Source organism: Malus domestica, chromosome 04 (genome assembly GCF_042453785.1).
Source record: "Malus domestica chromosome 04, GDT2T_hap1".
In the NCBI taxonomy this organism is placed as follows: Eukaryota; Viridiplantae; Streptophyta; class Magnoliopsida; order Rosales; family Rosaceae; genus Malus; species Malus domestica.
The window spans coordinates 29,940,877-29,957,007 of NC_091664.1; the positions used below are offsets into that span (position 1 = coordinate 29,940,877).

The 16,131-nt window shown below is 36.0% G+C and overlaps 1 protein-coding gene across 1 annotated transcript; it reads right to left on the reverse strand.

Moving 5' to 3' along the window:
• Window positions 1–9,988: 9,988 nt before the first annotated feature.
• On the reverse strand, window positions 9,989–14,670 carry LOC103419499 (pathogenesis-related protein PR-4B-like). The gene is made up of 3 exons (XM_070820297.1): window positions 14,386–14,670; window positions 13,786–13,934; window positions 9,989–10,064 (listed from the first exon to the last, which is right to left on the reverse strand). Exons 1-3 carry the CDS (start codon window positions 14,668–14,670, stop codon window positions 9,989–9,991), a joined length of 510 nt encoding a protein of 169 aa, XP_070676398.1.
• Between the last annotated feature and the right edge of the window lie 1,461 nt (window positions 14,671–16,131).

A 16,131-nucleotide genomic window follows, 5' to 3' on the forward strand; every position in this document is an offset into this window, starting at 1 on the left:
TTCTAGAAATTCATGCGGAATCACCTGAAGATGTTTTGACCCCCGATAGAACTCTTCTAGTACTTATTTTCATTGTTTTAGCTTAAAAAATCATTACAAATACTTATGTGACTCAATAATTGGTAAGAATGATTTATTAACTTTTCTTGTTATGCACATGAAAGATTGGGTAATGCGGAGACTAAATTTCTAAATTTAATTTTGTAGATCAATTTTTTCACGTTATTTTTATGTACTATATATATATATATATATATATATATATATATATATATTATTTTCATGTGAAACTTGATATAAGTCCAATTTTTTAACCAATATTAGGAACAGTCCAGTTTCTTAAAATAAGTCAAATCCCTTAAATTTAAAATTATTTTATTATCAATAAGTATTATTTATTGATAAAATTAATTATAAAAATTAATTTCTTTTTAATTATCCCCTTAATTATTTATTTTTTCTGTTCCAAACCCCAGTTATAATTTTTTTATATTTTTATAATCAACCTATGTCATAGGTTAATTGTATTTTTCCACCTATATGAAAGATTCATATTTATGTATCACTGCTTAGTGTATCTTACTTGTAGGTATTAGATTTTTTTTTATTTTGTAGTTAGGTTTTATATCTCACTTATAGATAGTACGTTTGATGCAAGACAGGTTATCCTGCAGAGAATAGGAAATAGAAGCAGCTAGCAATAAAGCAATTGGAAGCAAATAGAGTTCTTTGATTGATAAACTCATAGAGTTATATTGTCTTATCTCCAAAAACTCAATACATCTCCTGCTTCCAGCAAACTTATAGGGAAGAAAATAAGACATAACATTACAATAAAGGCAAAAAAACAAGTCTCTAGGCATAACTTAATAACCACCAGTTCTAAAACTATTGAATAATTAATCTTGAAACTTGATGGGTCTTTTAATGTCTCTTCTTGGTTTGTCTTTTGCAATGTTATGTGACCGTTCAAATGGTCCCTCATCATTCCCTCCTAGCTGAAAATGGCTCGCCATCGAGTCAGACTTTTACTCCAGAATGTCTTCATAATATGGCTGCAAATCAGCCACATTAAAAGTTGCAGACACTTCCATGTTACCAGGCAGCTCTAACTTATATGCATTCTCACCAATTCGCTTCATTAATCGAAAAGGACCATCAGCTCTATCATGAAGTTTGCCAAACCGTCCACGTGGGAACCTTTCTTTGCGAAGATTAATCCACACCAAGTCACCTTCTTTGAACTCTATGGGTCTTCGATGTTTATCTGCTGCAGCCTTATACTTCTCATTGCTCTCTTCCAGAATTCTTGTGACTTGAGAGTGTAGGTCTCTAATGTGTACTATCATATCATTGGCATCTCCGCTAAAACGGTCAGTTACTGGCAGAGGAATCAAATCGAAAGGGCTTTGATGTCGTTGATTGTACTATTTTGCAAATCTGGTTTGATGCCTTATGTGATGACTTTTCGTTTATTATTTTGAAGATATATTTGGCCCAAGTTGTTAATGCTCAAGTATTTGGAGAGCCCAAACAGTTAACATGTTGGACAGGTCGAAAACCTAAATTCAAATCAAGATTAAAAAGATGCAAACTTGAGGACGAGTTTCTGAGAAAAGGAGAATGATGCAGGAGGCAGGCCTTGAAGAACACAATTTGAAACCATTAATATGCTTTGGAATAACAAAGGTTTTGTATTTTAATTAATTGGGAATTTGTTAAGTTATTTTGGAAGTTGTAAGGGTATTATAGAATCCTGAGGTCAATTAATTTGTAAACCCTTATAAATATTGTACTAGAAAGTCTTGAATGGTAGACTTAAATGAATTAAACTATATTTGCTTAGTGCAATCGAAGTGAGTTGTTTCTCATTCTAAAATCAAGCATTTGGCTTGGTCGTGTGAGCGAATTCACGATTAGCGACGTGAACGAGCTCCATTGCCCTTGGTTGAGTGATTCTCAGGCCATCTATCCCTTTCTCCTCGAGAACCCTAGGCTTGTCTTGCATCAACATTTAAGTGTGCATCTACCTATGTCATGGGTTTTTGTTCATAGTCTACCTATAACACATTAATATATTACATATTTTATTTTTTTTATAATATACTTTATCACAAAAGTTAATGAATTTAAATTTTTTTATCTAAAAATACAAAATTAAATAATTGATACAAAAATATGTAATTAGATAACTAGATCCAGTCCCAAAAAAACATGTGCCCCTACTTTTTTTTTTTCTGTATTTCTTTCATGTTACTTTATAGTTTCTCCCCCCCCCCCACCCCCACCCCCACCTTCATTCCTACATTTGAAACAATTATATGGATCTCTCATTATGGTGATTTCAAATTTTTTTTTATTATAGCAAATTCACCGTCACGTACATAAATATAATAAAAGTACGTTCGCTTATATTGGTAAGTTTGGTTACTTAATATGAGTACCTTTCGTTTTGGCAAAATAGTCAAAATGGTCCATGAGATTTGCATAACTTATCACTTTAGTCCCTAACATTTCAAATCGATAAAAGTAGTCCCTGAGATTTTCCACCATCCATCATTTGGTCATTTCGTCAAAAACTCCGTTAAGTGTCTCGAAGCTCTTGGTCGGAAGTTTGGGCAATTTTCAAAGCTTCGTAACTCAATCGTTTCTTAACCAAATTCAACCCATAATATATCAAAATGAAGATAGGAAAGTGTAGAATAAGATTATTTCTATTTGGAAGCCCAATGGCTGCCAGAGATAGCCGAAAAATAGCCTCAAAGTTAATTGGTCCAAGGGAAAACTGGAAAACTCGCTGGAAACTGGGTAAACTTTAAACGTTCATAACTTCTTCAATCCCCAACAAAATCAAGTGACTCAAAATAAAAAATCATACTTCTCGATGAGAAAAAGAGAATGGTACCTTTGTAGACGGCTAAATCACCGTGGTTTGGCCGAAAAACGGCTCGAAAGTGGCTAACTCGACACCAAGACAGCCACTTTCGAGCCATTTTTCAGAAAAACCACGGCGATTTAGCTGTAAAAAAAAGTACCATTATCTTCGTCTCATCGAGAAGTATAATTTCGTTTTTGAATCACTTGATTTCGTTGAGTATTGAAGAAGTTATGAACGTTTAAAGTTTACCCAGTTTCCGGCGAGTTTTCCAGTTTTCCTTCGGACCAGTCAACTTTGAGGCTATTTTCTGGCTATCTTTGGCAGACATTGGGCTTCCAAATAGGTATAATCTTATTCTACACTTTTCTATCTTCATTTTGATATATTATGGGTCGAATTTGGTTAAGAAATGATTGAGTTACGAAGCTTTGAAAATTGTCCAAACTTCTGGCCAAGAGCTCCTGGACACTTAACGGAGTTTTTAGCGGAAGGACCAAAATGATGGATGGTGAACAATCTTAGGGACCACTTTTATGGATTTGAAATGTTAAGGACCAAAGTGATGAGTTATGCAAATCTCAGGGACCATTTTGGCTATTTAGCCTTTCGATTTATGGTACATTTAAATTTTCGGTACATTTGGCTTCTTTTTTTTTTTGGAAACTACATTTGGTTTCTTTGTACATTTGAAGACTACATTTGGTATTTTTTGGAAATTACATTTGGTTTCTTTATACATTTTGTTTTATGTTTTAGTTATGTTTTTTTATTAGTAGTCGTAAAATTCTGATAACTTAATAAAGTTATTTCTTTATTTGCTTTTAGCTAATGAGGGATTAGTTTAATTAATTAATTTTAATAAAAACAATCACAAAAATTCTACACAATTAGTTACGAGACTCATATTCCACATGGCACTTTTTGAGTTTGATTTTTGGTAATCACATGATGGTGGTCAAAGAGAGGCTGAAATGCCTTCGTGAGTCCTACTCACCCCTGAAAGAGTGGACTGTCATGACGAAGCCACCAACTCCTTTTTCTTTTCTTTTTTTTCAAAAAAAAAAGCATAAGTGAATATATATTAAATAAATACAAAAATGATGAGGTGACAATTGATCAAGGGAAATGATAAACACACACCAAAGTCCTGGTTGTTGATTCCGTTTTACTTATTCAATCTAACGACCAAAAATCAAGAGAGATGTGTGAGAAGCAGAAAGAGGTGTAGGAAAATCACCTCCCTTAATCAAAATATCTTAATCAATCTAGAAAATGAATAGATGTTAAGTTTAAAAAAGTTGAAAAAACTATAATGAGCTCTAATTTCCTCTTCCTCAAATTTTTATTTTTCCTCACCGATTGTAAGTTTTACTTCCAAGGTTCCTTTCCTAGGTTCATCCTCTTGTATCAATATATGGAGTTTTGGACCCTATAAAATCAAGAAGGAAATGTTCTTGTTTTAACATAAAGCATGCAATCCATTAATTCGTTAAAAGAGGAAGCCCCTAGCTAATGGTGCAATCATCCGCATGATCGTCCATATATTTCTCAAAAGATTGAAGTACATTGATCTCTAATAATACTTACTGTTGTAATACAATGAGCAATTCCGCTTCAATTTATTGCCAACACTAGCGATGGAAGATGAAAGCTTAGAAATCTAAAGAGAGCTCGAAAAGAGAGAAAGAAAATCTGCAACAAACTTTTCTTATTACTGTGAATGAATTACTACAAGAGTCTATCTCACTATAAATACAAGTCAGCATAACTAACTCAACTTATACAATCTATTGACACCTGTCACAATCCTGACCACTAATATATGCTAACATTCCCCCTCAATCTTATGTCTAAGTGGAACCAAGCATAAGATTGGAACATTGTGTTGTAAACAAAGGAGAACATAAGCCTTTAGTGAAAATGTCTGCATATTGGTCTGTTGAAGCAACAAATTGCAGAGAAATGAAACATTGTTGAACTCTTTCTCTAACAAAATGACAATCCACCTCTATGTGTTTCGCTTTAGAGTGCAAGATAGGATTAGTAGTTAAAGCCATGGGGGAAATGTTGTCACAATGTAAGAATGGAGGAGAAAAAGTGTCAATATGAAGGTCTTTCAGAAGTTGTTACAGCCAAACAATTTCGGCAGTGGTGGTTGTCATAGCCCTGTATTAAGCTTATGTCGAGGATCTGTTAACTATGTGTTGTTTCTTAGAACTCCATGAAACTGGATTGGAGCCTAGAAATACAACAAAACCTGTAGTAGAACGCCTATCATTGGGATCACCAGCCCAATCAGCATCAGTGTATGCTTTTAAAACCAATGAACCAGGTCTAAAACAAATGCCCCAGCCTAAAGTACCTCTGAGATATCATAAAATTCTCTTGACAGCAACATAATGAGATTCCAGAGGAGAATGCATAAATTGGCACATTTGATTCACAGAATAGGCAATGTCAGGTCTTGTAAAAGTTAAGTATTGTAGGGCTCCTAAATGCTCCTGTAGTGGGTAGGAATCGAGTAACTAGGACTACCATGGTTCAAGAGTTTCTAATTAGGATGACATGGTGTGGTACAAGGTTTACATTGTAGCATATATATCTTTTGTAACAAATCTTGAACATACTTTGACTGGTGTACAAACAATCCCTGAGACAGATAGTCAATTTGCAAGCCAAGAAAATAGTGTAAAATCCCAAAATCCTTCATGTCAAACTCTGTGGTTAACTTAGATATAACTGACTGAACACAAGTATCCCTATCTCAAGTAAGGATGATATCATCCACATAAAAAAGTAAAACAACTATGTTGTTGCCATCATGCTTAACAAACAATAAAGGATCGGCATAGGAAGATTTAAATCCCAATGAAAATAAGATAGTAGTGAACCCTTCATTCCAAGCTCTTGGAGCTTGTTTGAGACCATAAAATGACCTTTCTAATTTGCAAACACACTCTGGGTGGATCTTGTCAACAAAACCTTGTGGCTAGGACATATAGACCTCATCTTCAAGAAACCCATGTAAAAACGCATTCTTGACATCAAGTTGCTTAAGTTTCCATCCCTGAGTTGCTGTTAAAGACAATATAAGTCTCACAGTGGTTGGTTTCACCACTGGACTGACTATTTCATAATAATCCAATCCAACCTCTTGAGAGAATCCTTTGGCCACTAATCTGGCCTTATATCTGGCAACTGACCCATCTGGATGTCTTTTAACCTTGTATATCCATTTACAACCCACCAGATTTTTACTTGCAGGTAATGGAACAAGTTGCCATGTGCGTTGCTGCACTAATGCATCCATTTCTTCCTGCATAGCTGATTTCTACTGTGGAGATTTAGAAGCTGCAGTATAATATTATGGTTCTTTAATGGAATCAGAATGAACTGTAGTATGAAAGACATGCTTCTTCTTAGAAATCATAGATTTAGATCGGGTCTGCATTGGGTGTAAATTCTGAGAATGCAAGGGTACAAGTTGTAACTCAGTGGCTTGAGAAATAGTAGTATCTGGATGCATGTCTGTACCCCTGGAAGAATCTGAGACTAAATTCATTGAGGAATCTGAACTCATAGAAGAATCTGAGGTTGAACTAGAGATGGCAAGAGTTGTGGAGACAACATCACCTTGATTGAGAGTAGTTGACTGAGTAACATGACTGGTAATGGGTGTGAATGCAGGCACAAAGACACTTGGTAAAGGAATTAGAACTATGGAATGATGCTCAAATGAATTTGTATGAGACACAGAGGTTGGTATAGCTGAGGACAAAGATGAGCTAGACTTTATATGTTGTAGCTTTGCTGAACCAGGGAATTGACTTTCATCAAATAATACATGCCGTGGCATAATTAATTTGTTATCTTTGACAGAGTAACAAATATAACCTTTGTACTGAGATGCATAACCCAAAAACATGGTCTTGGGATCAAGTTTGGTTGTTCTATAGGGTTTCAAAGAGGGAAAGCAAGCACAGCAAAAAATGCGTAACTGATCAAGTCTTGGAGTTGATTGCTACAAAGTTTCAAAAGGAGATCTCATTAGTAATGTAGAGGTTGACATCCTATTTATGAGATAAGTGGCAATAGTACATGCATGATACCAAAACTTAGAAGGTAAGAAAGCTAGCTACAATAGAGTAATTGCAGTTTCTACAATATGCCTGTTTTTCCTCTGTGCTAACCCATTCTGCTCAGGGGTATACGGGCAAGATTTTTGATGTGTTATACCTTTCTCCCTAAGAAATGATTGACAAATGGCATCAATGTATTCCCCACCCCCATCACTCTGTAGAATCTTAATGTGAGCAGCAAAAGAATTCAGTACAAAGGAATGAAACTGAACAAAGTGATCAAACACGATAGCTTTATTGATTATTGGAAAAATCCATGTATACCTAGTACAGTCGTCTATGAAAGAGACATAGTATCTATACCCCTCAATTGATATACAAGGTGCTAGCCCCCATACATCGGTATGTATTATTTCGAATGGAATTACAGATTTTGAAGCATGTAAAGGGAATGGAAGTTTGGTGAATTTGCCTTCCAAACAAGGAATACAAGTCTGAGGTTGTGAGTTACAATGATAAGGAATTGAAGACTTACTAAGTGTTGTCTTAATTATGTGATTAGTAGGGGTGACCCATTCGACAATGCCACAATGTAGAAATCTAGAGAGAGAGCTCGAAGAGCGAGAAAGAAAATCTGCAACAAACTTTTCTTATTACTGTGAATGAATTACTACAATAGTTTATCTCACTATAAATACATGTCAGCATAACTAACTCAACTTATACAATCTATTGACACCTGTCACAATCCTAACCACTAATATATGATAACATTTATCTCATGGTGAAGCTTATTTATTAGTATAATAATTAAGTTCACTACTAAGTTACTGAATTAATTAGGGGGTTATAGCAGGCTAAATTTAGTCGTCGCAGTCGACAAAGTCGTAGTTGACGATAAGCTGGCCGGATGCGTAGCCACTGCCGTCAGTGTCAATCTGGTTAAACATACTCACATTCAGTTGGCGAAGCTACATGAGGGCAAGGAGTGGCGGCCGCCCCTCCCTTCGCCGGAAAACACGCTTAGGAGCGCTGGTTCAGCCCCTCCACTCTTGTCGGAAATGAGAATTCCTGCTTCGGTGGGGCGGATCTATTAAACATACTCACATCCAAGTCTAGCCCTCCGTTGCTGCATTGATCAATAATTCTCACCACTGTTTGTGCTCATGTCCCAGTGTTTGTCAGCTGCACATTTATAAATTCATAAAATAAAAAATTGGCGTTCTAGTGCTAATAAGCTAGTATTTTAAGGTAGGAGCGTTCTAGCGCTAACAAACTAATATGTACCAAGAGGCACTTTCCGCAGGCATCTTCTCCGTTAGGGTCAGCAGGTCTGCAAAATGTAGTCAATCCGTATTTGCTGCGCCATTCATAGGATTGATCAGCATCCCATGTTGATTGTTGAGCAGAAGGCACTTACAGCCCACAAATCGTAATTGATTTGGTCAGGATTGTAGAGGTGGTATATGGATCTCACACTAGCACTTTGTCCCCATGCACTTCTCACAAATACACAGATAATGACCGAAAGTAACAACATAAAGCATGGTGCAATCTTCCCTGCCATTTTGTGATTTGTGTGATCTTTAATTAGGTTGAAGTTAGAGGCCTAGTGTTGTAGTTACTAATCTAGCCTTTGGGAAGTTGGAATTGTTTGGCCTGCGTGAGTTAATTGGCTACCACTACCACCTTCACGACTCAGGACACAACTGAAGGATGTCACATTCGGCCCAGCCCCGACCACATTCCGGGCTCAACTCCATCGTGGATCCTGTAAGCCTTATATGTATATTCTCATTTCTACCTAATATGAGACTTTTTGGGAGCTCACTGGCTTCGGGTTCTATCGAAACTCCGAAGTTAAGCGAGTTGGCGCGATAGCAATCCCAGGATGAGTGATCCATTGGGAAATTCACATGTATATTCTCATTTCTACCTAGCATGAGGCCTTTTGGGAGCTCACTGGCTTCGGGTTCTATCGGAACTCCGAAGTTAAGCGAGTTCGCGCGAGAGCAATCCCAGGATGAGTGACCTATTGGGAAGTTCTCGTGTGAGTTCCCAGAAACAAAACCGTGAGGGCATGGTCGAGGCCCAAAGAGGATAATATCGTGCTACAGTGGAGTCGAGCCCGGGATGTGGTGGGGGCTCGGGCCGGGATGTGACAATTTTGGTATTAGAACCAATCTCTGGCCGGATGTGTGCCGACGAGGATGTCGAAACCCTAAGGGGCTTGGATTGTAACATCCCACATGTGAGCTCCCAAAAGGCCTCGTGCTAGGTAGAGATGAGAATATACATATAAGACTTACAGGATCCACCCCCTAAACGATGTGGGATGTTACAAAGGATGAGTTTTTGCATCTGCTTTGGATGCAATATATAGAGGTAGGGCTGGGTTCGGTTCAACACGGTTCGGTTTCGGTTTTTTTCGGTTTTTTTTTTTTTAATGATGTAAATGGAAGGAATAAATCTCCCACTTCTCATATATCAATGGAGCCTGCTCCGCCCAACATCGTCTTCCATTACCTTTTCTACATCACAAATCTCTAATCCTTTGGTTAAGACTTTTCTAGCCTCTTCCCAATTTTTTCTTCTCCAAAAGTACAAATCATACAACTATTCCATCATAAACAAAATAAGAGATGCAAAAGAATTTAATTCCCTTTTTAAGACTACACAGAGGAAGAACCATATGAAAATCCCAATGGGTCTTTGCTAAAACTTTACAACAAACCGAAAAACTTGAACTCAGCAATTTTAGGTACTAACCTTTCACCTTCATGCATTTTCTCACTAACCAAACATATACATTTTCTCACCTCAAAATCCCGAATATATTCAAGTAATTCAACTACTTATGATCAAGCAGATCGAGTTCAAATTTTCAAAACTTAAGCAAATACAGAAACATATATTCTTCAAGTACATCGCCAGGATTCAAAATTCTAAAAATTTAAAATTTACAAAATCATGAAATAATTCAACAAATTAAGATGCAGATCGAAACAAAAAAAAAAGCAAATAGGTTCGTCTAAATGTCATAATCGGACTCCAATATCGCATGCCCAGTGCCCACATTCAAATTCATAGTCAAGTCCACAATAGATCTAGAAAATTCCGAAACATATTCAAAGAAAAATACAAACTTTTTCACCTTAAATTACATAAATTTCAAATGGGTAACCATAAAATCGCCATGATCATAAAATTAAAAACCCATGAACTGACAAATAAATAAAACCCACAACCTTTGCTGCAGGGAAATCGCCATGATCATCGCAAGCTCTAATCCTCTTTTCGTCGAGTCTCGAAAGGGGCGAGCGAAAATCATGATTTGGAAAAAGGAATCCGTGAGGAGGACATGAGAAGACTAGAGAGAAAGTGATTTGGAGGAAGAGAGGAAGGAGAGGGAGAGGGAGAGAGAGAGGGAGAGAGAGAAACTGAGGAAGCAGCGGACGGAAAAAGTGTTTGAGATCTGAAATGAAATGGGAGTGAGACGGCTAGGGTTTGTAAAGTTAAGAAATTTTATAAAGCATTAAACATAAGAAACCTATAAATATATTACTGGTACAATTACAACAACACAAAGCCTACAGTTAAGTTGGCTAGCAGCACCTTACCCCAACCCGCAGGTCAGGGGTTCAAACCTTGACGCGGCCAACATGATTTTTTAGTATTTATATATGATTTTTTTTTCGGTTCGGTCCGGTCCGGTTCGGTTTCCGGACCTCAAAAACCGAAACCGAACCAACCAGATTCGGTTCGGTTCGGTTTGGCAGTTTCGGTTCGGTTTTTTCCGGCCTCGGTTCGGTTTGGTTTTCGGTTTTTTTCGATTTTCGGTGACAGCATACAGCAAATCCGCGCATTGTGAAATGTACAAAAGAATATACACACGAGAGAGAGAGAGAGAGAGAGAGAGAGAGAGAGAGAGAGAGAGAGAGAGAGAGAGAGAGAGAGAGAGAGACTAGAGCAACTGAGTGAGTTGTGTACTACCAGAAAACTAGAGAAAAACAGATTATTAAAATGATGTTTTGATTAATCCCACTTGATCGATTAAAATTATTTGATCATTTGAATTATTCACATATGTACATTATAATATTTGTAAATTGTAGGTGGTCATTTATCTATTTAAATGACAAATGAAATCTAACGTTTTTGAACTTTGACATTACCCCAACAACGATTGACATCTATTAAAGCATTCTGAATAATATCAGGCGGCTGCTCAAACTATTAAACATTCAACTTGTTTGGGATGCTTTCTTGCTATTTAAGAGCTCTCAAGTACTTGGAATTGTAGGAGAAATTTTTTATGTATACCGAAAAACCAAGTTATGCAGTGTATCATTCTACGTATTATTATAGCAATGGATGACATGATTGATTATGTTTCACTTTTAGAGTATATTAATTAAAAAAAAACAATATATGTATTATAATTTGAATAGAACACATCACCGCAAGCCAATTGAGAAGAAAGTAAAAAAATTCTCACATGCTATACGTCTTTCAAATTGTGTTATCTAGGTAATATACTTGAAAACTCCCACACGCAAGAGAGCGAGAATGTGTAAAAATGTCCTCACAAAAAAAGAGGTCGCACAAAATTAATTAATGTATGAAGAAATTAATGAGCCACTTCAATTAAGCAAATAGCTTAGTCTAGAAACAGACATGAAAACACATATTCCATTTGGAATGATAAATATTTCCTCTGCAGCCATGCACCTCTCTCCACGCCATGACAATAGTTTGGCTTGACCCAAGAGCCTTTTCAAGAGAGGCATTAAATAGAGTCTGTAAAACCGTATAGTTCATATATATAGGGGCAAAAGGCTTCCAATGAATTTGAATAGAAGTTCTCAAAGTATCTTAATATATAGGGACTCGTTAGATATTTCAAAAAAAAATTTAAATATAAATCTGATATAGGCACTTAAAGGGTGACCCCATATTAATTTTAAGTGGGAATGATGTCGCTCTTTATTTTTTTTTTTCCTTGTTTTTTGAACCCATCCATGTGGGGCAGCTTCTCATTTAATTTTGGAAACTTTGACGAAAAACTCCTGATATTGTTCACTTTAACGAAAAACCATATTTTTACACTAAAAAGTCAATTCTGGTACTATTCATTTTATCATTTATTTTGTCCTTATCGTTAAAACTCAAAGTTTTCAAATCATTTTTATTAGTTTTCTTTTTAATTTTCTCATGTAATTTTTTTTTCACTCTTGAAAAATCAATGGGCATTTAGGGGCATCAAAAGAATAGTCGAGTTCCTAAAAGAATATTATCTGCAATGGAAAATCCTTATACTATAATGCCTTAATGTAGGGACTAAAATATTAAAAAATTATTGTTCATTTTCTTGAAGTATTGTGACCATTGTAAAAGTAAAAAACTATCTCTAGCAGCACCGAAACCGAAACGGCACTATGTCATGTTTAGGTTGTTTGTTAAAGTCCATACATTTAGTATGGTCTCAAAACCACACTAAAATGTCATCCCTTTCCACCCTATTTGACATACTATCAAATTATCCCTTAATCCACATCACTCTCTCTCTCTCTCTCTCTCTCTCTCTCTCTCTCTCTCTCTCTCTCTCTCTCTCTCTCTCTCTCTCTCTCTCTCTCTCTCTCTCTCTCTCTCAAAATTCATATGAGAATTCTTGCTGTGATCAAATGCAAATGAATCTCTGATCAAATAATAAGCCATATCACTCCATTAGGGTGCTTTTTCCTACTCACAAAGTCTATCATTTGTGCAATTAGCTAGCTAGGCTAAACTAGTTGATTACATCTCATAGAATTCTCATGTGGGTTGGTTAATTAATGTATTATGTGGAAAATGAGACCGTCTTATACGTAGATAAGTGTAAATTTTAAATTGTACATTTTTTCTTAAAAACCGAACGAAACTGTTTGAAACCGTATCGAACCGAACCAAATGGTTTGGTTGCATTTCGGTTTTGGCTTTGAAACCGCACCGCAAAAAATTTCAGTTTTGATTGTGGTTTCACTCAAAACCACACCGAACCGAACCGTGCCCACCCTACACTTAATTAGTTTTACCTGTTGGAAATTAAATATTATAATATGAAATATTGTAATATATAATTTTAATAATTGAATGAAAATAGTGTTAACCAATTTCTTAGAAAGATTATGTTGTTTAGGTGTATTCCCTTGATAAGTGATGTATACTTTTGGATGAAAAGTTACATCTCTTTAATAAGTGGAAATTGGATTCTATATAAACCGATGAGACCATTGGTATTAAATATAGAAAATTAAAGTTAATTTTTACTCTTGAGAAATAGGGTTTCCCCACTTTGTTTCTCAAATGATTCGTGTGTCAAATTTCGAGTCGTGTCTTGAGAGTACAGAATATATAAAGTTCGCCAGAGTCCGAAGATTGAAGTGCTTTGACTTCGGATTATAGATTGTTGAATCCTGGGAGATGGACGCCTATCGAACTACAGGCACAAAAGTAGGGACGAAATTCTATCTTTAGGACATTGCATTTATGCAAGCATCAATCTTCAAGTTTGTCAGTTTTTCTAACTTTATCTCTAGTTGTTTATATTAATCTCATATATAATTGATGTTGTGAAATTTCTTTATGATTATTATCATTGAAGTTCTTGTGTTATTTTTCATATTTTCTAATATTGCTCCAACATTACCATGAGTGCTCTGCCATCCATAACCACTAACACAAGTTATTAAAGGGAGCAGTTTCCATTATTTATTAATCCCTTATGACTATAACCATAAGATACATGAGAGTAGCTAGTGTATGGTTTAATCGCCACAATAGACAAACTGGTAGTTCACCATAAGGTGGCCTTGGGCATAGCCTTTCCCATCAGTGTCGAGTCGTTTAAACACACCCTCGTCCAAATCTAGGCCTCCATTACTGCACTGATCAACAATTCTCACCTTTGCCTGAGCTCCTGTCCTCACGTTTGTCACCTGCAGTGTAACCGGTCAAATGAAATTAATCATTTCCACACTTTAAAAAACATGGATTAGGTGGTAATATTGTTTGTGATGCCCACTTTTCCAGACGTGCTGTATGGCATAAATGACACGGACAGTGACGCTAAAATTCGTAACATATAATTAAATGTGACGAATTTTCACATTACGTGACAAATATTTGTAGTCACATAAACTTGTTTTCTTGTAGTGCCAGTAAAATCTAATTGTGCACATGTCTTTGTTGGAAAAAAAAAAAAAAAAAAAGAAGAAGAACAAACTTAGTTAATTACATTATAACGTGTCATTATCACTACAGTCTTATAATATTCTTATTCACTCAGAGGTGGAAGATCACACGTTCGATTTGGATAACAATACTTTATCTCATATCCCACGTAGATTATCATCAATTATATCACAAAAAAATTATGTATGGACGTACCCTTAAGCACTTGCCACAAGATGCTTGGCCCCGAGGCCCGACGGGGCCGCAAAAAGCAGTCCATCCAAACTTCCGACGCCATTCCAAAGGCTTATTAGCATCCCAAGTGGCGCAATAAGCACCTGCTGCGCTCAAGCTCCATCCTATCTTCTCTGGATTGTAGATATGGTACGTCGATCTAACGTTACTCGCACTTTGGGCGCTGGCACGGCCCATCATAATAACACAAACCAACAGCAGCACCACCGTGCATGATGCAGATGGCCTAATTGTTAACTTCCCCATTTTTATCAGGAATTTGTATCTGTTTTACAAGGGATGATATGGTCTGCAATATTAGCTAAGTGTTAATTAATTTATAGTGGGAATCTATGGTTAATGTTAAATTACGGTAGTGTTGGAAGAGCCTGACTGCTTTTGTGGAATATGACTGTCTAGAATTAAAGCAAGTAGTGCGGATTCTTGTTTTTCCATACCAAATGTACGTAGTCAAGGCCAAAAGTCAAGAAAGACTTATCCCTTTGTTTTTCTGGTTAATCTGCTTCGCGTTTGCTCATATACATATGAGAGAGAGAGTTTTATATAAAGGTGGTGGAGGGTCCATATATGGGCACTATTGTGTGTCATCTGGTCAAAAAATGTGGCTAGTGGATGAAGAAGAAGAGAAAATTGGACTGGAAAATATAAATAGCACACATCTCATGATAAGATTTTTGACCCCCAAAATCCTGGCCAGATAGAAAACATACGCGTCCAGATTAAAAAGTCTTACATTGAAGAAAAGAAAAACATTCAAGTCTTTATAAGAGATTATGTCACTTCTCATATTGCCAATAATTTTATGATAGAAGCTCAACTTTCTTTATAACATCAGAGCATGTTGTTTAATGTGTGAATCTCAACTGTCAGACGTGCTTTATGTTACTTGATTTGTATTGTCCACATATTAAGCTTAAAATTTCACCACATCTGAAGATGCATGTTGAGAGTATTCACATCAAAGAAAGAAGGGACCTTGCATATGCTTATAAGTAATTAGACTATTCGTCATATTCTCTTTTATCTTCACATCCTTACACAGAGCACGGTTCTAAAAATAAAAAATTTAAAAGAAAATTGAACCAAATCACACATGCTCAGTTTCATTTTAATTCGGTCTATTCATTTGGGCCTTATCAAATTCAAGACCCAAAGAACATTATATAAAACTAACAATATCTCCGGAAAGTTGAACATGAAGTTTAGGAAGCTTATGGTGCGGCAATAGGTTTCAATTTAAACGAATTTAAAATATTACTAATTGGGTCAGAACAGTTAGAAACTTAGAATGGAGATTCGTCGTCAAGAACATCTCTAGAGTGCCCAAATAAATTTAAGGTAGCTTGTGGTGCAATGAAATTTCCTCGAAAATGGATTTGAAATGGTTTTTACAGAGTTTCGAAAACCAATTAAAATAAGTGTTGACCTTTTGCAAAATCTTTTAGGATAATCATAGGAGGCCAAAATTTTAAACTAAGTTTGTAAACCAAATTATTTGTCACTAATATGAAACACGTTAATTAACACTTAAGTAATAATTCAATTCTGCCACTTAGTACTACGGTTTTGTGGTATTCATCTTCACTTAAAAGTGGGAGGTATTAAGTTCGATTCTCGTCCAACGCGAATTTGAATCGCATTATTGTTAGCCTCTTGTGAGACTAAACTCTTCCCCCTCCCCCTTAGTAGATAATATCGTTTTTAAAC